General features: G+C 28.1%; 1 protein-coding gene across 3 annotated transcripts; it reads left to right on the forward strand.

Moving 5' to 3' along the window:
• The first annotated feature begins 472 nt into the window (after positions 1-472).
• On the forward strand, positions 473-23,797 carry LOC123262655. Of its 3 annotated transcripts, XM_044724965.1 has the most exons (8): positions 473-1,075; positions 1,147-1,294; positions 16,263-16,436; positions 16,541-16,698; positions 18,998-19,428; positions 19,751-19,992; positions 21,670-22,033; positions 23,569-23,797. In XM_044724965.1, exons 3-8 carry the CDS (start codon positions 16,326-16,328, stop codon positions 23,682-23,684), a joined length of 1,422 nt encoding a protein of 473 aa, XP_044580900.1. In that variant the 5' UTR covers positions 473-1,075; positions 1,147-1,294; positions 16,263-16,325; the 3' UTR covers positions 23,685-23,797. The 3 variants fall into 3 exon arrangements, 2 of the variants coding, with proteins under 2 accessions (XP_044580900.1, XP_044580899.1); XM_044724964.1 differs by lacking the exons at positions 473-1,075; positions 1,147-1,294 and adding an exon at positions 1,319-1,739; XR_006509010.1 differs by lacking the exons at positions 473-1,075; positions 1,147-1,294 and adding an exon at positions 1,319-1,739 and having other exon boundaries at positions 21,670-22,108; positions 23,569-23,714.
• Positions 23,798-23,847: the final 50 nt, after the last annotated feature.

A 23,847-nucleotide genomic window follows, 5' to 3' on the forward strand; every position in this document is an offset into this window, starting at 1 on the left:
AAAATTGTTGGACGTCGGTTAATTTTAATATCATTCAAATTAATGAAAATAAAGTTAGCCGACATCTAAAAATTTTAATGATTTTTTTTATTAAAAAATAATTACAAACAAATTTTTTTCATTTGTGAATAACTTCAAAAACTACAAGTGCAATTTTGAAAAAATATTTTTTAATTATAATTTAATAGATTGAGCAAAATAAAAAAATAAAAAATGTTGGCTAAGTTGATTATTATTTTAAATTATTATGAAAAAATTTTAATAAAAAAATTCCACATCTAGAAATTGAATAAAAATTTATAATTTTTTTTATTGTAATAATCAAAGAAGAAATATTAATTTGCATTAACGTAAGCATTACAAATAAATATCTTTAATTCAAAATATATTTTTAAAAATTTGAGAGTTGTTTTAATTTCAGATTAATTTAAAAAATAAAGAAGAAATATCTAAAAGGTATTTTTGGTGAATGTAAAAGAGTTACCCTTGAAAAATGACGTATTGTAAACAGGAAAATAATCAGCGTAGATCAGTAGTAATAGTCAATAGAAGTTGGACAAATAAAGAAGGGTAATAAAAATAAGTAAAAGTACGTAATACAATAAGTAACAAACAAGCAAGTAATAGTAAATGTAAAGACGGATATAAAGAAGTATAAAAGCCGGTAGTATCCGGCTTTTATCGTATCCCGGTACATTGGTATGGCCAAACATAACATAACGAGAAAATAAAGAGAGACTAGCTGGATTCAGTAACCAAGTAAGCATGCTATGGGTTTGGTATATATGGAATGGCACAGCATGGTATGGTATACGGATATACCAAGATACCAAACATAAAGGTAAAGCTAAATAAAAAGCAAATGAAATGAAAATACAGCGTTTAAACGCCGCAACAAGACAACAGTTCACTGGCCCTCTCCCTCTCACTCAGCTTGGCCAAAGGCCACTAGCGCCTTGTCCTATTTCTGACGTCACAAGTCGTCGACGTCCAAGACGTAGTCGTAGTCCAAGACATAGTCATAGTGATAGCGCCTTACGTTCGCCAACAGATCTGCCAACTGTTGCTGGTATTGGTAAGTAAGTCTTGCATTTCTTCATATACTTCTTTGTACTTGTATTGTATCCTATTGTATTGCTATTGCAGGTATTATATCGAGGTGTATTTAATCGAGAAGAGTGTGGTGGTGATGCTGATGGTGATGGTGATGATTGTGGAGGTGGAGGTGGTGGAGGAAAGGCGCGAAGAAACCAAATAGAAGGAGAAGAAATGGTTAGCGCATGCGTCTTTACAGGTAAAGATGGTGAACGTCTTTAAGACTCTCACTGACGGTTAAACTGTCCGTGGTGGCCCACCAGACGGTCGGTCATGTCCGTATTTTAATTTATATACTTAGATATACATTATATATTCTATCTGTTCTATCTCTAGTGACCATCTACTCCTAAAACACTCTTTAGTCAGCTTGTTTTTTTATTTATTTATTTCTTCTTCTTTTTCTTCTTCATCTTCAGAGCCAGTGTTTGCTCGTGACAGTGCCAAATAATTATTTTGTGTTTCGCGGGTTTTTTTTTCAAATTTTTATTTTTTTGTGTGGTGATTTATAAATGACAGGACTTGAGATTTTTAATTGTAAATAAGTCTGAGGATTATGAACGAGATTGGTACATGTGCTTGGTGACTGAGATTTTTTTTAATTATCAGAAATTACGTGCATACAACTTCCTGTTAATTTTTTGGTACGTTTTTAAATGATTATTTTATTTATTTTAATATGACACTGAAGTTAGCAGACGCCTAAAAATTTTTGATTTTTTTTATTAATTAAATTATAACTAAAAAGATATTTTTTAAAAATTGCACTTATAGCTTTTCAAGTTTTTTACATGTGAAATTTTTCTTTTTATTTTTTAATTGAAATTTTTTCAATAAAAAATTTCTAAAAATTTTGAAATGTCGGCTAACTTCATTTTCATATTTTAATTTATTTAGTTGGGTTTTAATTTAAAATAACTACAAGTTAAGTATGTATGTATTTTTATGAATAGATAGATTTTTTTTGGCAAAAAGAGTTTGTCGACCCGGGTGGTGGGTCAAATAACCAGTTTCTTCCAGTCGTTGAAATCTCCGGCGAGATACCAACTCAGTATATAGAAAATATCCACCAGTTGAATCGATAAAAGGTTGTTTTGTCCATATGGACATTGCGGATTAACTTTAAAAGAAATTATCTTTCAAATATGGTATTTTTAAAGTTGTAACCAAGTGAAAGCCTGGAAATAACACCAAATATAGCGGGTACAATCTATTAAATTAATATCTATAAAAAAAACTAGAGTCATTGCTCTTTTCTTCGTAAAAACCACTAACAACATTTGTATCTAAATCTATCTGTTTATTTATTCTCTTCTCTTCTCTTTACTCGCTATATATACTTATTCTCATTTACATGGTGCTATTTTTAGCCCGCATTACAATTTAGCCTTATCGTTCGACACGAGTCCTTGCGGATAACGACTTGGAGGAAATAACTCCCGATAGAAATAAAAAAAAGGACTCGTAGGAGCCAAGGATACAAAAGTTTACCGAAAAAGAGCTCTAAAAAAGTAGAGTTTGTTGCACTGGGAGTTCGAGGCGTGGCGGAGAGCTGCTTGAGAGGCTGTTGCTCGTCCTCGACAGCCTTCGCATTCTTCGTGCAAGTGAAAGCACCCGGACTTGGAGAGATGAGACGCCTGGTGTTGTCGTATTCACTTCTACTAGCGTGAGAAGACAGTCATTTCTCGTCATTATTATTATCATCATAATTATTATTTTTCATTAGTTTTCTAAATTATAAAATAACACTATGAATTATTTTATTCATCGCAATATTCATTGCTGTCATTTTAATTTTTTTCCCCAGACTTGAATTATAGCTCCAGTATTAATAATTCAATTATTTTAAATTTTATCCAAGCCTACTCGGCAAACTAGTCTTCTAAAACTAAAATCTTTTATATCTAAAACAAGTCTGGTCATCAAAGACTTTTTTTTTTTTTGGAATTTTCGTTTGGACGTTTTGCATCCGCGTGCCTTATTTCTTATGTCATACTCCTTATTTTATATATAAATTTATTCTTCATGATTATGATATATTCTTGAATCCCCACTCAAGTAGTATACAAAAGTTTTAAACCGTCTTGAAACTACGTGCCCGATCCCCGTCTCTTTCTCCGTTCACAGCCCCGCTATTACGAAATTCGCAAGTTATATAAAAAGCCTCCAGTGTCTCGCGTGTCTTTCTTTCGTTCTTTCTCTTTGTTTGTTATTTAAGCCCGTTTATTAATTACAACATCCAGTCCACAGTCACACTTGCAAGTAAACGCATTAAAAATTTTTATTTACAAATAGCAAAAATTTCCCTTGCGTTTTAAATAATAAACATAAAAAATTACCGCAAAAAATATATCGGGCAACGGTGAAAAATAATTGACCATCAGAGAAATACTTATGATTATTACTATAGAGCAAGTAATCATGTATGAGTATATATGTGTGGTACTTGTCTGAAGTCGGGCAACTTTTCCACTCTCTAAAGATAATAAATGCATACGGGATATAATGACCAGCCCTGGTTTATGCTAGACTCGCGGCCTTCGTGGAATGCCACGCTTCAAGAACTCTTTCCCGGCACACTTTTGCTACTCATATATTTTAACATATACATATTCATTTTTTGTTATTACTTTTTACAAATGTATGTTATCACTAGGGCCCGGAAAGTTGTCGTGGTCGTGGTCCCTTTTAAAAGTATAAATATTAAATATATACACACATATTTTTGTTGGTATATTGGTGTGTAGGCAAAGAAGATTAGTATAGAAAGAAGATGATATTTCCATCGATTTAAAAGGTCAGATGAGTAAATTCCGTCATGTTAAATGTGATGGAAGCTTGGGGGGGATTCGATTGGAAACTTTGACTCTGGTATGTCGTGATTACCAATGGCGAAATTATTTTATCTAGGTTATTATAAAAAGCTCCATGCGAGTTAATATAATATTCATTTTTAATATTTGAACTTTTTAGTTTCACTTGCATCAATCTTGCCGTTCATGATGATTGTAATTATCTTGGTTAAAAATACTGATTGAAAATAATTTAAAAAAGCCATTCGGCTGAAGTGGAAGTAGATTTTTAAAATGAAAATTTAGTTTTTATGAAATAATATTAACAATTTTAATATATAACTTAATTTATTGATTAAAAAAAATTTCAATAATAAATTTAAAATTGATTTTTTTCAATAAAATATTTTGTAAAGTAAAAAGTTTCTTTAATATTTATCAAACAATTTTGAAGATTATGAAATTGGAAAATACATAAAAAAAATGAAAAATTAAAAAAAAGCTGATTGTCACAATTTTAACAAATTTTCAAAAAAATTTATAAATATTTTAAAATTGTGATATTCAACTTTTTTTTTTAAATTGTTCGTTTTTTTTAAAAAAAAATATATCAAAAAAAGATAAAATAGAAATTTTATCCAAAAATATAAGAGCCAAAATTTTTTCCAACTTTTTAAGGCAAAAAAGCTATCGAAATCTTTATTCTTTTCTTTCACGACATTTTTTATCATAAATCCACCTTAAAAACAAGCAGAATAAAAAAAAAATTTTTAAATGTTAATTTTTCATAACACTAAAGTTAGCCGACGTTTTTAATTTTTTGATTTTTTTTTAATTATTAAAATAGAACTAAAAAATATTTTTTAAAAATTGCACTTTTAGTTTTTCGAGTTTTTTACAAATGAAAATTTTTTTAATAATTTTGTAATAGTTTTTTTAAGAAAAAAAAACTCTAAAAATTTTTAGATTTCGGCTAACTTAATTTTCATTAATTTTTCACCAAGTTACGGCCTAAAATGGGGTTGACCCCACTTGTAAATAATTACCATGAGATTTTATTTATCAATATGAATTATTGAAAATAATTAAAAAACTGCTTCTAAATTTTTTTTCAACCAGTATTCTTAACCAGGGTAAACATGAAAATAAATATTAATGTTACTATTATTAATATAAAAAAAAAATAGTTGAAGTAAACGAGAGCTGGAGAAAAAAAATAAAAATACTTTCGTTGTCTGTTATTCAGAGCGGATGTAATTGGATACGATAAAGTGAATAGAAGAAAAAAGTAGCGAAAATATATTGCGTTAAGTAGACAGATACAAGTATAGTAACTCAGTAAGTAGTAGGTAGCTGTTCAATGGATATCCTTATCCTTATCGAATATTTTTGTTTATTGCGATCTGAGGTATATATGTTGTATCTATAGTATGTAGTATGTAGTATGTTAACTATACATGTGTAAGCTAGTAAGTAAGTTAGTAAGTAACTATATTATGTTATGTGGATGTAAGTGTGTAAGACACGTAAGAGTAATAAGGAGGTTTCCAGATGAAAGAGAACGGAGTACACAGACAATGACTTTCGCGATACCGTAAAGGAAAAATCCACGCGAGACGGACACACAAACGAGTGGAGAGAAGATAAGAATAAGAACATTCGCTACGAGGAAAAGTGTAGCAACCGGTAATTCCTTTCTTGAGGCTAATTATGCAAGGCGTAAGGACTAGAATAGAAATGAGAATTTATGCCCCGTCACTGCTAGTCTGGATTTAGGATATATATGTTTGTATGTATATGGATTTTTTTGGTTCTTCAGTCCGTTTTGTCACCCACGGACAATGTCAATTGGTGGTTAATTGCCCAATTTTATAATCCATTTATAGTTGTGAGTCAACGTGTCTGGGTTCTTTCGAAAATTATATTCAAACTCGATTGCTGTTGAGAAACCTGTAAAGTGACATATGTTAATTATTTTTTATAATGCAATTACTAAGGTGTATAAATTATTTATTAGGATTGTTTAATAATATTGTTTATATAACCTCGATAAGTCGGAAACCTCCGCAACTCGAAAAAATGTTTCATCTTTTTCCCTTTAAGCCGTAAAACCTCCGTTGCTCGAAATTTTTACCCTCTATAAGTTGAAATAATTAGTGAGTCCCTAAAAGCTATTTCTGTACACAGAAAGAAAAATTTTTTCACTGAAGAACAAAATTCTTGACTCAAGAAAATTTTCATTGACTTGGTGGAAGTCATTTTTTCTTAATTCAAATTATCATAAATACTTGATACAATAAATTTTTATATTTGATCAAGATTTTTAGATACTTTAGGGAAGCAGCGCCACCTAATTTAGCTGAGAAAAAAATTTTCTCACCTTGAGAAAAGTTTTCTCTTGAATATTTGATACCCATTTTATATTATTTTATCGTGTAATTATACATATTGAATGAAAAAAAAATGATGAAATATTATTTGATCTTTCCATTTGACATGTTAATCAGTAAAAATTTACTTTGACCTTTATATTTAATTTTTTGGAGCAAGAGAGAAATTTTCTCAAGACAAGAAAATTTACTTCTATCAAGAACTAAATTTTTTGGAGCAAGAGGCTGAATTTTCTCAAAACAACAAGATTTTCTTGACTTAAATAAATTTTCTTGGATCAAGATCCGTATTTTTTAAAGCAAGAGAATTAATTTTGTTGGAATAAGTAAAATTTTTTGTGTCAAAAAAAATTTTTTTCTTCGCTCAAGAAAACAATTAAGAAGAAAAATATTTTCTTGGCTCAAGTGAACCTTTATTTCTGTGTACATTTTTACCCTTCATAACTCGAATACATACACTTGGATCTTTTTATCTCGAATTTAAAATTATTACCGTATGTAAAAAAAAGATAAAGAATAGCCTTATTTAAAGCAAAAAAGAATTGCTGATTTTTTCCAATAAGTTTTTTGAATAAATATGATGATTGTATATGTAACTTGAATTAAGTGAATAATTTTGAAGAATTCCATCTTCTTGATTTGAGTAAAAAAATTCTTTAACTAAAAAATGTTTCTTGATTTAAGTAAATTTTACTTAATTAAAAAATTTTTCGTCTTGATTCTAGACAATGAAAGTCTTAAAAATTATTTTCATGGTTCAAGAATTTTTCTCTTGATTCAAGTTAATTTTTTTTTCCCTTGTTCGAGTTATAGAGGTTCTACTGTAGTTTAATTTAAATTAACATAAAATACATACATACTTAATTTTTGATTTTAGGAAATAGAATATAATTATCGATAAAAATTTATTGAAGTAGATGTGAAGAAATTTTTAGATTGAATATATTTTCCAATAGAAAGTTATTTGATGATACACCTGAAGAAATATAAAGGAAAAAAAACAAAATGTTAATCTAATAATGAAATTCATGCGTGAAACTGAAACTCGCAATAAATAATTAAATTGACATGAGTAATAATAATAATAAATAATAGATAAATCGAGACGTTAATCTATAATTGATTATAATCCAGTGATTAGAAATTGAATTCTTGAATATAAAATGTTTTATAAATTGTCGCCTCTAGTGAGAAGTCTTAAGTGCACCAGTAAAGTGTAAAGTGAGAGGTGCTGGTTGTAAAGATTACGAATAGGACAAAAATGGAGTAACAAAAAAAAAGCATAAATATACGTAGACCGCATTCGATAGATATTTATACAGAGCTATTTGCAATATGGACTTATATACAACTTGCTACCGCGGGCGTGACCAACGAGAAATTCTTTTGATCGTTACGTTAAACTAGAAAGTTTGACTTTCATGCTCGAACGATCATCGATCGCGTCCATCGATCCGTTTTAGTTTTTTTAAAATTCATTATTTACTAATTTCGTATTACCCCTTTTATATAAATAAATACCTTTGCATACATACAATATACTTCACATAAACATAAATACATCTCAATAATACTTAATCCATGCAATTATATTATTTATTCCGAGTAAACGGTACACTGAGCAATTTAATCCACATGATAGTAAAGATTTCTAAGCTACTATCGCGGAACAAATTTATCATTCGTGTGTCGGTTGGGGAAAAGAGAAAAAAGGGAAAAAAGAAAAAGAAAACCTAATTTACTTCTTAACCCACTTTTTCTAATGTAACCACACATCTATTTCTTATTCTTATAAATTTATAACAACTATCTTTCATATAACAAAATTATAGTAATAAAAATACCTGCACATCCTAAGTTATTTTATTAATCAAAAATAACATTTTATTATTCTCGTTCTTTCTTCTTTTATCGCGTTACTTTTATTTATTTGACATCCACTCTGTTAAAAATGCATACTGCATCATACAAACTATTGTTGCGACGTTATAGCGGTACTTTTAAATATTTTTACGACTCTGTCCGCTTGGAGCCGTTAAACGTCACTAAATATATAAATACCACCATTTTTAATGTTAAATCCGCCATTTTCAGTCACTTAAAAATCTTCCATCTTTTTCACCCCTATCATCTTTTCTAATCACCATACAGAAAGAGAAATTTCTTGACTAGAGAACAAAATTCTTGGCTCAAGAAAATTTGTCGGGTGCCTGAAGAAAGACCGAAGTTGTGTTGGCCGAAGTAAAAATTTTTCTTTAAATTCTATTCTTGGTGGAAGTCATTTTTTCTTAATTCAAATTATCATAAATACTTAATACAATAAATTTTTATAATTGAGGAGCTGATTTTCAAAAGGGTATCTTTTCATATTTTAAAATACCAATTTTCTGAACTTTTAAATATCAATTACTTCGAAAATTATAAAGATTTATAAATGAAAATCGAATTCCAGCTTCACAACCGATAGTACTTTATAGTTAAATTAAAAAAAGGTCAATACAAATATTTATAATTGAAGATAACTAGTTTTTTGTCTCGATTAATCAAAAATGAAAAAATACCCTTTTGAAACTCAGCTCCTCAGATCAAGATTTTTAGATACTTTAGGGAAGCAGCGCAACCTACTTCAGCTGAGAAAAAAATTTTCTCCCCTTGAGAAAATTTTTCTCTTGAATATTTGGTACCCACTTTATATTATTTTAGCGTGCAATTTGACATGTTAATCAATAAAAATATTAATGAAAATTTACTTCTATCTTTATATTTAATTTTTTGGAGCAAGAGAGAAATTTTCTCAAGACAAGAAAATTTACTTCCATCAAGAACTAAATTTTTTGGAGCAAGAGGCTGAATTTTCTCAAAACAACAAGATTTTCTTGACTTAAATAAATTTTCTTGGATCAAGATACGTATTTTTTAAAACAAGAGAATTAATTCAGTTGGAATAAGTGAAATTTCTTCTCAAAAAAAATTTTTTTCTTGCTCAAGAAAATAATAAGGAAGAAAAATATTTTCTTGGCTCAAGTGAACTTTTTTTTCTGTGCAAAACATCTATGTAATTAATAAATTACCTCTATTTAATTCCATCTCCAGCATTATATCCAGCGGTTATATAATCCTGTTAACAAATAAAAACAAACTGTCACTTGATTTTATTTAAAATAAAATTGAGAACCGCTGGAAGAAAACGTAGCGTAGGTTACATTACACGAGGCGTAATTTCTGGCTCTACGAGTAAACTACATACTTGCACATATATAAATATATACATATATACATAATAAAAGTTTAAAAGTTGTGTAGTAGAGATCGAGAAGTCTCCACACATCAACGGTAGTGTGTTGGCACACAACATACCCACTCGCTAAAAAAAAAGTACCAATCTTATTAGTATTAGTACATTCTATTTGCCCATGTATTTCTTCTTACATGTATAAGTATGCTTACATACATATATGTATATGACAGTAACAACTGTGAAGCATATAAACTTCTTCAGCATGGCTAAGAGTGTTGTGTGGTGTGTGCTAACCCAGGTAACTTGCCAAGTAGTCACTGCATGCCGTGTTTCTTGCGCAGCCATTGCCTAAGGAAACTCTTAACTTGTATAAATATATACACATATATATATATAAATATATAGATATAGATTGTATGTATATCTTACACTCTCTGTTACACTCACAAGCAGCCTTCGCATTTTATTACGAGTGAAAGTCGACGTTTTAGGTGCAGGCTTACCATTAAATATGCCGCTGTTACTGAGTATGAGACAGCATCGATGTGTATCCTTGCTCTTATTACCTCACCGATATATTTTGTTAAGACTCTGACTTTTTATACAATACAGTACTTTAGATTACAGTTAATCTAGGATTTATTGCCTCCCTTATTACGTCTAAACTCTTTTCTTCTTTGGCTTGATGACAGGAGATATGGATCTATACACAGAAAAAAAGGTTCACTTGAACCAAGAAAATATTTTTCTTCTTAATTATTTTCTTGAGCGAAAAAAAAAAAAGAAATTTCACTTATTCCAACAAAATTAATTCTCTTGCTTTAAGAAATACGTATCTTGATCCAAGAAAATTTATTTAAGTCAAGAAAATCTTGTTGTTTTGAGAAAATTCAGCCTCTTGCTCCAAAAAATTTAGTTCTTGATAGAAGTAAATTTTTTTGTCTTGAGAAAATTTCTCTCTTGCTCCAAAAAATTAAATATAAAGGTCAAAGTAAATTTTTATTGATTAACATGTCAAATGGAAAGATCAAATAATATTTCATCATTTTTTTTCATTCAATATGTATAATTGTACAGTAAAATAATAAAAAATGGGTATCAAATATTCAAGAGAAAAATTTTCTCAAGGTGAGAAAATTTTTTTCTTAGCTGAAGTAGGTTGCACTGCTTCCCTAAAGTATCTAAAAATCTTGATCAAATATAAAAATTTATTGTATCAAGTATTTATGATAATTTGAATTAAAAAAAAATGACTTCCATCAAGAATAAAATTTCAAGAAAAATTTTTATAAAATTAATTCTCTTGCTTTGAGAAATACGTATCTTGATCCAAGAAAATTTATTAAAGCCGAGAAAATCTTGTTTTGAGAAAATTCAGCCTCTTGCTCCAAAAAATTTAGTTCTTGATGGAAGTAAATTTTTTTGTCTTGAGAAAATTTCTCTCTTGCTCCAAAAAATTAAATATAAAGGTCAAAGTAAATTTTTATTGATTAACATGTCAAATGAAAAGATCAAATAATATTGAATCATTTTTTTTCATTCAATATGTATAATTACATGATAAAATAATATAAAATGGGTATCAAATATTCAAGAAAAAAATTTTCTCAAGGTGAGAAAATTTTTTTCTCAGCTAAATTAGGTGGCGCTGCTTCCCTAAAGTATCTAAAAATCTTGATCAAATATAAAAATTTATTGTATCAAGTATTTATGATAATTTGAATTAAGAAAAAATGACTTCCACCAAGAATAGAATTTCAAGAAAAATTTTTACTTCAGCCAACACAACTTCGGTCTTCCTTCAGGCATTTTCTTTCTGTTTATGAACAAATTTGAAGTTTTATTAGTCCTTTACCTACAGTATATCTCTCACGAGATTATGTAAATTTATACAATATGGAAAATATCTATAAAGAAAGCATACTTAGGAAATGGTTGTAAAGTTAATCACAAAATGGCACACAAGACATTGCAATGCGTCGTACATACCGCGGTTGAGTTCCGAGGTTACACTTTCCAGTCTTAATTCCAGTTTCCCGCCAAGGGCATATCCAATGCAAAACCTAACAATTCGTATTTTCTTTTTTTGCATATTACAATTATACATATATTATGCATGCGTACTTATAAATAAATATGGATCAAGTTACTGGTGAATCTTAATACTTGTGTTATGCGGTGTAATTATCAAAGAAGAAAAAATTCATCTATGAATAAAATATTTTTTTTTGGTGGTGATTACATTTCTTCTTTTATTTAAAGAAGAAAAAACTATTTTTATAGATTGTTAGTTTTAAAACATTTTATGTAAATATAAATTTATTAACCGGGAAGAAATATATAATACTGAAGTTTACAGACATTAAAAATTTTTTTAGAATTTTATGGCAATTAAATTAATAATACTAAAGTTAGCCGAAATTTTTAATTTTTTGATTTTTTTATCAATAATTAAATTAGAACAAAAAATATTTTTTAAAAATCGCACTTACAGTTTTTCAAGTTTTTTACAAATGAAATTTTTAAAAAATTTTTTTGTAATAATTATTTCAATGAAAAAAGATTCTTAAAATTTTCAGATGTCGGCTAACTTAATTTTCATATTAAATTATTATAAAAAAAATTCTAATTAAAAAATTCCATGTGTGAAAATTAATAAAAATCACAAGTGAAAATTTTTAGAAATATTTTTTTATTATAATAAATTTGTTGTAAAAATTTTAAAAATTGACAGCTGATAGTTTTCAGTATCATGAAGAAATAGTATATTACATACCTAGGCCAGTAAAATAAGAAATGTCTCAGATCACATGAAATCGTAGCCAGAAAGCGGCAACTTCGTTTAGCGCAGCGGCCCGAAAGTTGACGCTTTCTGGCCGGAGGACAGAAATATATTTTTCTGCTCTCTGGCCGGAAAGTGGCAACTTTCTGGCCGCTGCGCTAAACAAAGTTGCCACATTCCGGCTACGTCGAGCAGACAAATAGTATACACACCTTGGCCAGTAAATAAGAAAGCCTCAGATCACATGTTTGTCGACCTCGGCTTCGCCTCGGTCAACAATTACATATTTTCCTGCCCTAGGTAAGAAATATACTATTTCATATAACCTGCATTGAAAATGTGAGTTTCAATGCCTGTTGAGCCAACCGAAACTAGACAATTTCAGACCAATGCGAGTGTGCCGGGCAGGTATCAATTATTTCTTCCCGGCGGACAGAAAATGACGATTTTCTGTCCGCGAGGTGAAGTTGCAGCTTTATTTTCAATCCTATCAATTGTTTGTTTATTTTATACCTTTATAATTGTCATTCTAACCGTTAACTGTATTGACATATCATAATTCTGTTATTAAGCATAAATAAGAATGATAAAAGAAAACTTGTCAATTTACGAATAATGTTTGGTAAAAAATAAACTATTACTTTCTATTTTATTATAAGTTTCATAATAAAATGGTATTTTCGGTGTTCGTCTGAAACTATCTAGTTCTGGTTGGCTCCAGACATTGAAACTAGCATTTTTAATGCAACTTATATGAAAATAGTATATTACACATCTAGGGCAGTAAAATAAGAAATGTCTCAGATCACATGTAATTGTTGTCCGAGGCGAAGCCGAGGTCAATAAACATGTGATCTGAAATCGTTTTGTTTACTGCCCGTGGTGTGTATACTATTTTTCTCCTCGACGGAGGCGGAAAGCGGCATTTTCGTTTAGCGCAGCGGGAGGAAAATTGACGCTTTCCGCCCGGAGGTGAGAAAAATATAATGTGTGACGCGGGATGAAACACGATTTCAGACCGAGTGATGCCAGCCCTCGCTTCGCTCGGGCAGGCAACTTCACTCTGGTCTGAAATCGTTTTGTTTCATCCCTAGTCACACAATATACTATAAAAAGAAATTTTTAAAGTTATTATAACCTAAAAGATTTTTTTTTGATTAACATGGTTAATCTAAAAAAATAAATATTAATTAAACAAGTATAAGAGATAATTAAGCTATTAATTTTTCTATGACTTATAAGGTAAATACTTAACAAAATTATTAATTAAGTATGTACCTTAAAGTATTAAGACGATTTAATTTAATGTATATACACCACAGTGAAATAACTGAGCGATAATGACGCCTATTTAAGGTTAAGTTGTGAGAAGATAATGATGTTTTCTCATCAAAGGACTGGAACTAAAGGGATTATGATCAAGAAAACGGTCATAAATTATCAAGCTAGAGTTATTTAATTAATTTACAAGCTTGAGGCAAAGAAGAAATTATTATAAATGTCATTTCAATCAAAATTAAAGCAAGATAATTGAATGTATCTTACTATTCTTCATTGAAGTAATCTTTTGAGAAAAGTAACTTGCCTATAATATGGATGGGAATAAAAAAACTGTTAGTAAAGTTCAATCATTAAAAAGAAAAAGATTGAAGATAATATTTAAATGTTAAGAGAAATATTCAAATAAATAATTCAATTGATTGAAAAATAATAAATATTTCTGACCTGAAAGTTTAGCGGTGTTTGTAGCATAGTGATTAATTATATTTAATTGACAAATATATTTATACAGTGAATTAGTGTTTAATTAGTCTTCCTTTCTCTTTCTCACATTTATAAATCCAATTATTGTTATATTTGTCATAAAGTTATTTTATAAAACCCTGGAGCTAGAGTTGATCTGAAATATAAAATAACATACGAAATAAAGGTCATGTGAGCTTGATTCATCTGTAGGACTGTAGACATCCGGTCTAATCATCCGGTTAAGTAATAATATAAAAGTGTATATAAAGACAATTGCGAAAGCGTCCTTATATTATAAAGATTCGTCAGAGTTAAAACTTTTGATACTTACACTTACACTTTACCTTGTATCTTGTATTGAAACTCGCCTAAGAGTAAAAGTTAGCCGCCCAATCTCAATGAGTATGAGACACGCCAGATCTTTCTCTCAATTTATTTTTGTTTTGTTTGCGAGTGGATTAAAATGTCGAGGTCGAGATCATTTAGTGTGATTAAAAATTTGGTATCGTGGATCGTGGGGAATGCACGCCTCAAAAGTTGTTTTCTGCATTGTTGAAGAAATAAATTGTACTGGTCAGCTGACAACTGTCAATTTTTTTAATTTTTACAACAAATCAATTACAAATGAAAATTAAAGTAGCAGATATTTAATTTTTTTAAGAAATAAATTAGTGCAAAAAAAATTGACTTGTAAAAATTTAAAATGCAATTTTTTAAAAATCATTTTTTGGAAGAAATTTATTTGTCAAAAAAAACTAAAAAATAATCAAGTGACTTCTTACTTTAATTTCATCAATTACAATAAAAAAATGATTTAAAAAAATTTTACCCAATAACTTTTTTTAATTTTCACATGTGAAATTTTTTTTATAATTATTTAATTACTATTAAATTATTAAAAAATTTCTAATGACAGTTAACTTCAGTGTTTTCAATTAAAACTGATATTGAATTCAATAGACATTTTTTTTAAATTTTAATAATAATTAAATTTAATAAAAAAATTACAAGTGGAAATTTTTTGAAAATATTTTTTTAAATAATTTATTTGTAAAGAAATAAAAAAAATTTATTTATTTTTTTATAAATTTATATTAGCATAAAAAAAATTTAATTAAAAAATTTCACATGTGAAAATTAATAAAAATTATGAGTTAAAATTACCAGAAGTATTTTTTTATTGTAATTAATTGGATGATACTGAGAGACATCTGATAATTTTTAGAATTTTTTTAACAAACAAATTATAGCAAGAAACTTTTATTTAAAAACATCTTTAAAAGCTCCGAAAAATTATAAATGAGATTTTTATAAATAATTTTCTATGCCTAGTTTATTTTTAAAGAAGAATCAAAAAATTGTCAAGTGTCTGCTAATTTCAGTCTTATTTAATTTGTTATGAAAATTTTTTAAATTGACTGCTAACTTCAGTATCACAAAAATTTCTAATCTCAGTCAACTTCAATGTCTTCAAAACAATGATACTGGATTTTACAATTGACAATGTTTTAGATTTTTATAACACTTAAATTATTATGAAAAAAAATTATGACATTAAAGTTAGCTGTCACTAGATCATTTTTTAATTTTTTTTAACAAACAAATTTGTTCCAAATAATTATTTTTAAAAAATTGCATTTTTTAACTTTTAAAATTTCTACTTGTCAATTTTTATCTAATTTTTTTTTGTTACAAAAATTCTTAAAATTATTGAGTATCTGCTAAATTAATTTTAATAAAAAATAACATTAAAGTTAGCAGCCAGTTGATTATTTTTTAGTTTTTTTTGACAAATAAATTTGTTCCGAAAAATTATTTTTAATTTTTAAAAATTTCTACATGTCAATTTTTTTTTGCCATAATTTACTTGTCAGAAAATTTTTTAAAATGATCAAATATCTGCTAAATTAATTTTCATTCATAAAAAATTTAATGAAAAAATTACAAGTGCAAATTTTTAAAAAATATTTTTTTTGAAATCATTGATTTGTAATAATAAAAAAAATTTGTCAGATGTCTTCAGTGTCATAAAAAATGACCTAAAAAAAATTAATGTATACTATATTTTATTGTATTATACTATATTATTTATGTGCAATTTAAAACTCGAGTTAAAGCGAAAGAATTTGAATATAAATATAAATAAAAATGAAAAGTAAAAAAATAATAAAAATAATTAGGGGCAATTCATACTGACCAGTTCTTTGAATGATTTTCAGAGCTCCTCGAGAGTCGCTAACTGAAGGAGAAGAAGGAGGAAGAGGAAGAGGAGTGGAGAGAAGATGGTGTCGAGGCGAAAAATTCTCTCTCGCTCGCGGGACAACCTTGCTGATTCCCAGTACGATGATCAGGAAGAGGAGGACGTTTGGTATAATTTAGATAAGTTGTACAAGGTGAGTATCTTGCACCGCCTTCGACCTTAAACTCTTTTATTGTTTTATTTTCTCTTAAACCACTTAACACTTTTATACTTTTTAAAACGAGCATTTAACTGCAGGACCACATACAAGAGGTCCTGGACAAGTGGAACCAGATAGACGACGAGATATGGGCTAAGGTAATAGTCTTCGAGCGAAACAGAAGAGTCGCTAAAGCTTACGCCCGGGCACCAGTTCTCACGGTCAACGACTCCATTGACGGTTTCGATGGCTTTAGGTTTGTTATTTTTTTTTGTTTTTCCCCAATTCCGATTCTCCAGGGCTATAAATAGCCTAATGTTAACCATTAACAAATTCCAGGGCAATAAAATATAAATAAAATTGTAGTTTAACGTTACTTGACCTAGTTTTTAATTATTTAATCAAATTTAGAGTCACGTAAGTCTGTACACATTCGTGATAAGAATTTGTTTTGAGGCACACTTTTCCCTACTTGCTGTAACATTATATACTAAGCCGCATTATTAATTCTATTGGGCAATTTAACATAGATATACTTTATTTAATATGGATTTTTATTTAATTAGCACACCGAACAGTATCGCTCACCTGACTACAACTTTCGATGAGTATAATTGTTATGGAACGCGCTCGCCGTTTCTTCTTTTCCATAAATGTTTACTTTATACTTGACCAATTATTTAAAATTTTGTTTATAAATTTATGATTTTTTTTTTTATAATATTACTTTAAAAAGGCTCGAGATTAATTTATTTTTTAAACAGAAGTTTCTTCTTTTTGACGGATTAAAATAGGTGAAACTTTTATTTCAAACAATTATCAGAGTTATAGGTTTTTACTTTCTTTTTAATACTTACTTTCAAAGTTTCGGGTCTTTAATTATGTATTTTATAGTTTTGTTTAATTTAATATTTAACAATTTATTTTGACATTTATCATTGTTTATTTGTGAAAAAAAAGATTGTGAAGATAAAGAAGAATATGATTTTATGGAAAATCAAGTATTACACTAGGAGAAAAAATTTATTTTGAAAAAAATTAACATTGGTGTGACAAAAAATTAATTTGTTTAGAATTATTAACAATATTATTTCATAGATAACTTGCAAATTTTCATACATTTTTTTTAATTTTTTAGCTAAAAAATAAAATTATTTAAAATTTTAAACAAATTAATTTCTTATTACAAAATTGCTCATTTTTTTCAAAATTATTTTTTTGTCTCAGTGTAAGTGCTTAATTATAAATAAATAATTAGCGAAATTTTAATTTTTCATAATAAAACTTTTTTTTTTTTAATTTTAAAAGAAAAAATATTTCTTAAATTTAATATTTTGAAAAAGAAGAAAAAACAAAATATCAAACAATTTAATTTTTTTTTTAATCATTAAAATTTATCTATATTATTAAGAGAATAAGAAAAATTTTGTGTTCAGGATAGTCATTTTATAAAATCGGTTTTTTTAGTGAAATTTAGTGTCATTGCAAAGATCTTAATTTGAATTTGTCCCTTTTCAAGATTTCATATCGTTCTCACCAATAGTCAATTTATGATGATAACTATTTAGGCTGCATTCGAAAATTCTTTATCTCTAGATAGATAATTAAGAAATGACCTTGTATATTGTGAACTATTGACATTTTTAAAGATATAAGCTCACCCCGACATTACACTCATCGAGACCTTTTATTTGAGTACCCACATCAATATTTTATATATTTATATATATTATGTATATGAAAATATGAAAAATATATCAAAATGCATGTGGGTACTCAAATGAAAGCTCTTGATAATTGTAACATCGGGATGAGCTTATATCTTTAAAAACGACAATAGTTAAAAAAGTACAGTGCAATTTAACAAATATCTTGTGAAATATTGACATTTTTAAAGATATAAGCTCGCCCCGATATTACAAATTACACTCATCGAGACTTTTCATTTGAGTACCCACATCAATTTTTCATATATTTTATATATTTATATATATCTATTATATATGTATATATAAAAAATATATCAAAAATGCAAGTGGGTACTCAAATGAAAGCTTTTGATGAGTGTAATATCGGGATGAGCTTATGTCTTAAAAAACGTCAATAGTTAAAAAAGTACAGTGCAATTTAACAAATATCTTGTGAAATATTGACATTTTTAAAGATATAAGCTCACCCCGATATTACACTTTTCAATATCTTTCATTTGAATACCCACATCAATTTTTCATATATTTATATATATTATATATATGTATATATGAAAAATATATCAAAATGCATGTGGGTACTCAAATGAAAGCTCTTGATGAGTGTAACATCGGGATGAGCTTATATCTTTCAAAACGTCAATATTTAAGAAAGTACAGTGCAATTCAAAAAAAGTCATTATTTAATAAAGCAAAATTTTATTTATTTATAATTCACAAGTCACAGCAGTCACATAGTGACTGCATGGTTGCTCGTAAAAATTATCGAATCAAAATACTACCTAAACAATGAGAAAATAAAATGAATAAAAACTAAAATTCGACCTTTTAATTTATAATTTTCAGGATAGGCCTCTGTGGTTTTGATAACCCAATGAGAGATCCTAAAACAGAAGAGACTAAAAGACACATCGACCTAGGAGTAAAAATAAAAATGGATGACAAAGGGAATATCCTGATAAAGAGACTGTGCAAAAGCAACGTTTACATAAAGACTACACATCCCGAAGAAAACGCGGTCGGCGCAGAGATACTGAGAAATTCTCAGGGTGCGTTGGAGTTTGAAAAACCAGGAAAATTATTCGACATGGCTAAATACGAACAGAATTTAGAACGGGAGACCCGTCGCTCATATCCAGATCGCAGAAGACTTGAAAAACAATGTCTCAGTGCAATCGTCTTCGTGAGAACAGAAGCTGAATTGCTGAAGTGTCCTGTCTGGGTTCTTATTGTCAACGTCGTTGGCTTGGAGTTGCTCAAAAGCAAACTCCCTATATGTAATTTATTTGATTATTTTAAATTATTTAGACTTCCAACGCTGGAGACCACCTTGAGTTAATGATCGTGATCAGCCGTCTCCCCAGGGCAAAAAGAATAAAACCTAACAGTTTAAAATCAAATCTGACTACAGTATGATTTAAAATACTCCAGATATTTTTATTTTTGCATACCGAGATTACAAATAATTATTTTAATGCTTGAATAAATTACCGGTTACGCCCGAACCCGTTTAGGGCAAAACTCAATGGCCTCCAGCGAGTTTATATTTATTAGCAGATATTTTGATGTTTATCTAATAATTATTGTTCAAATTATCAGTACCAGCGCTAAAGAGGTCTGTGGATATCAAAAATCGACCAAGAATTCCGATACCTGACGAAGATCCTTACAGCGTAGCTGGTGTTGCATCGGCTTCTGGACCCAGTGAATTACGCGATGCAGTCAGAGATCCACGGCATGAACAGATTTACGGCCAATCAGCGGCTTATCATCGGCGACGTACTGAAAAACCGCCGAAACTTCCTCCCCGGGAGAATCTTTACGGTCAAAATATTCCTAAGGTATTTTTCTATTTTTTATTTTATTGCTTCATAAAAAATTTTTTTAAAAAGAAGTAATAAAAAAATAGCAACAGTATTTTTAGGGTCAGTTTTTCAATCCAGAATAAAATTTTATCCAATGATAAAATATATCTATATATTTCATATATATAAATATACTGGCAATAATAATAATAATAATAATACTTTTATCCTGGATTGAAAAACTGGACCTTAATTTTTTTATACTAATATATTTTGCTAATATCAAGATTTAATGATACTGAAGCTCGTTGATAACTATCAATTATTTAAATTCTTATAAAAAATTGATTAGAAAAATAAAAACGCTTCAAAAAATTTCTACTAATAACTTTTTTTTAATTCTCACATGTGGAATTTAAAAAAAAAATTTTTTTTCGTAATAATTTCATTGCTATAAAATTAGAAAAAAAATTTCAATGTCTATTCACTTCAGTGTCTTAAGATTGAAGCTTATGAAAAAAAAATTGTTTTTTTTTTATAAATACTTGAGTTAGATTTTTTTTTTCAAACATTTTTATTTTTCTTTTTTTATTTTCTGGTAAGAAAAAAAATTCTAAAGAGATGAAATGTATAAATATAGATGTAAATTTTTACTTCTAAATTGGTGAAAAAAATTTGGTAATTATTAACAAGTGGGGTCAACCCCATTTTGGGCCACAACTAAATGAAAAATTAACATTTTCAAATTTTTTTTTAATTCTGCTAGTTTTTACAGCGCATTTATGATAAAAAAATGTCGTGAAAGAAAAAAATAAAGATTTCGATTGCTTTTTTGCATTCAAAAGTTGGAAAAAATTTTGGCTCTCATGTTTTTGGATAAAATTTCTATTTTATCTTTTTTTGAAATTTTTGATATATTTTTTTTTTTGAAAAATACATAAAAAAATGAACAGTTAAAAAAAAAAAAGTTTAATATGACAATTTTCTAAAAAATTTATAAATTTTTTTGAAAATTTGTTAAATCTGTGATAATCAACTTTTTTTTTTTAATTATTCATTTTTTCATGTATTTAAAAAAAAAATATATCAATAAAATCAAACAGAAATTTCGTTCAAAAAAATGAAAATTAATATAGTTGACCCCACTTGTAAATATTTACCAAATTTTTTTCATAACAATTAAATTGCTCTAAAACTAAAAAAAAAGCTAATGTCTGTTCACTTCAGTGTCTTAAGATTGAAGCTTTTGAAAAAAAAAAAAAAAATTATTTTTTTTTAACTTCCCGTTAAAAAGAATTGAAAAATTTTTTTTTTATAAATACTTGAGTTAAGATTTTTTTTTTTTCAAACATTTTTATTGATTTTTCTTTTTTTATTTTCTGGTAAAAAAAATTCTAAAGAGATAAAATGTAAAAATATAGCTGTACATTTTTACTTCTAAATTAGTGAAAAATTTTTTTTAATAGACACTAATATCAGTGTCTTAAATTATAGAAAAATTGTAGCTAAATAAAACCATAAAATTTTGATCCATTCATCCGAACGGTTTCCCACCCACGTGGCCGATAAAGATCCGTAGTACCATATATAAATCGTATGACCTCACATGAAAATAAATAACACATAAAAATAAGACTAAGAATGTTATGTATTATATATATTATACATTACCCGGGTTATTATATTTATTACAAAAAGAATTTACTGTTACAGCCTGACTATGACGATATCGAAGATGATTACGGCAGCAATGGTGTGAGACCAGCGGTGGTAGTTACCGAGGATTCGAAGAAGAATAACAAAAAGAACGACAGAAAGAACGACGATCCTTATTACTGTGGTATGAGGGCACGTGTACCAAATTTTGTAAAAATGGCAAAGAACAGCCAAATAAGAATACTTCCGGCGTATGGAACGGGGAGACCGCAACCAGCACCAGCACAAACACAAATATCAGCCCCGGCGTACGTCGGTTACAACAGTAGTCAGTCTCAGTCATCACATATTTATGCGAGTCACGCACCAAACAGACGACCACCTATTATGTATCACGCCCGTAGCTTCGAGAGTGGTTTAGGTACGTAGCTTTTAGGCGAACGTTAACAGCTAGGCTTTGACGAGAAGAAATAATAGTTTTATCCTCGTCATTAAGGTGACTTGAATTTTATAATATAACGGATAATTAGTACGGTCTTAACTTAGTTGAATTAAGGGGGGAAATACGTGTAGAAGGCTGTTTTCATGCTGATTGCCATTCATTTTTTTAAGGTATAAAAAATTTATTTATTTATTGAAACTATCATGTTATTTTATACACATTTATGAGTATTTTTTCGTATTAAACAACAATATAAGTTAACAAATAGCGGAGATATCAGCTGATAAACATCGTAGGTTGTCATCCGACTTAGCAGTCTGTGTGCAGTATGGAAGCCACAATTTTTATTTTAAATCAATGGCACAGAAAAATTACTTCATTTATATACTTATTAGGGTGGCGCAATAAAACCCGACTATTTTTTTTTGTCTCCAGTGAAAAATGTCAGTTTTTGTTGTTTTAAGAGTCCTCTCCAAAGAGATCAAAAAAAAATTTTTAAGAGGTCGCTCCAAATTTGTTTAAATTTCAAAAATCCTCAAAAATTGAAATTTTTTTTTTCTTAATTTTTTTTCTCGTTACGTCATAATTTTATAGACCAAAAAAAAATAAGTTCCTGAAAGTTTCAATTCAAAATTTAAATTTTGAAAGGTTGCTCATATTTTTTTTTACATTTCAGAGTCAAAAAATGCTAATCCAATTAAATAGTCACTAATAAATTTTAAAAAAAATCATGAGCGACCTTCTACAATTCACATTTTGAACTGAAACTTTCAGGAAAACCCTTTTTTTTTGGTCTATAAAATTATGACGTAACGAGAAAAAAAATTTAAAAAAAAAAAATCGATTTTTGACGATTTTTGAAATTTAAAAAAATTTGGAGCGACCTCTTAAAAATTTTTTTTTTAAGCTGTCCTTTGGAGAGAGCTCTTAAAACATCAAAAACTAACATTTTTTCACTCGAGATTAAAAAAAAAAAATAGTCGGTTTTTTTGCGCCACCCTAATGTGTATCTTTCATATAAACCTCAATTTAAAAAAAAAAAAAAAAGTAAAAATTTGTATTTTTTAGAGGGCTGTGAAATTAAGTCGTGATTTTTTACCACTTTTTCACACATTATTTATTAAAAAAAAAAAAGTTTAAATAAAAATATCGCTTTCGATTGAAGTTCATATTCAAAGTAATTGTATAAAGAAAATTATAAGCCATATCGCAAGATGATTGGTTTAAAATTCTTTGAGCTAGACCGTACACAGTTTTGAAAAAACTCGTTTCGAAAAAAACGCGTTTGAAAAAAAAGTGACAGAAAAAGTTAATGTAAAATAGTATTTAAGTAATTACTAAATCGCTTATAACTTTTGAACGAATAGGAATTTTTACTTGAAATTTTAAATCTATATTTTTGAATAGTTTTACAAGGGATTTATAAAAAAAAAATAATTGAATTTTTTTAAGCCTGTACACGTATTCTCCCCCTTAAATAAGTAATAAGTGATTGACCTTTTTGGTAATTTCAGACTCAGACGATCGGATAGACTCGCCCTATAATCACATTTACGGACGATTACCCATTCCAACACGCAGTTTTATACCACCAGTACCCCGTGGCATGTACATCGGAGAGTGGGATTAAATAATAACTTATGACTATTAAGCAACATCACTCTCTACACCGTTATTACGTTTTTTTTTGTACCTACATACTTGTATATTGTTCATATACTACATAAATACTCATATTTTTTATGCCACCTTCTATTCAATGTTTATTGAATCCCGTTTTAAATCCAATTTAT

This window comes from Cotesia glomerata, linkage group LG4 (genome assembly GCF_020080835.1).
Source record: "Cotesia glomerata isolate CgM1 linkage group LG4, MPM_Cglom_v2.3, whole genome shotgun sequence".
Lineage (NCBI taxonomy): Eukaryota > Metazoa > Arthropoda > Insecta > Hymenoptera > Braconidae > Cotesia > Cotesia glomerata.

Coding starts and splice junctions, on each gene's coding strand:
- LOC123262655 (XM_044724965.1), top strand. CDS start 16,326: ATGGTGTCGAGGCGAAAAATTCTCTCTCGCTCGCGGGACAACCTTGCT. Junction 16,437..16,540: donor ATTTAGATAAGTTGTACAAG/GTGAGTATCTTG, acceptor ATTTAACTGCAG/GACCACATACAAGAGGTCCT. Junction 19,993..21,669: donor ACGGTCAAAATATTCCTAAG/GTATTTTTCTAT, acceptor TTACTGTTACAG/CCTGACTATGACGATATCGA.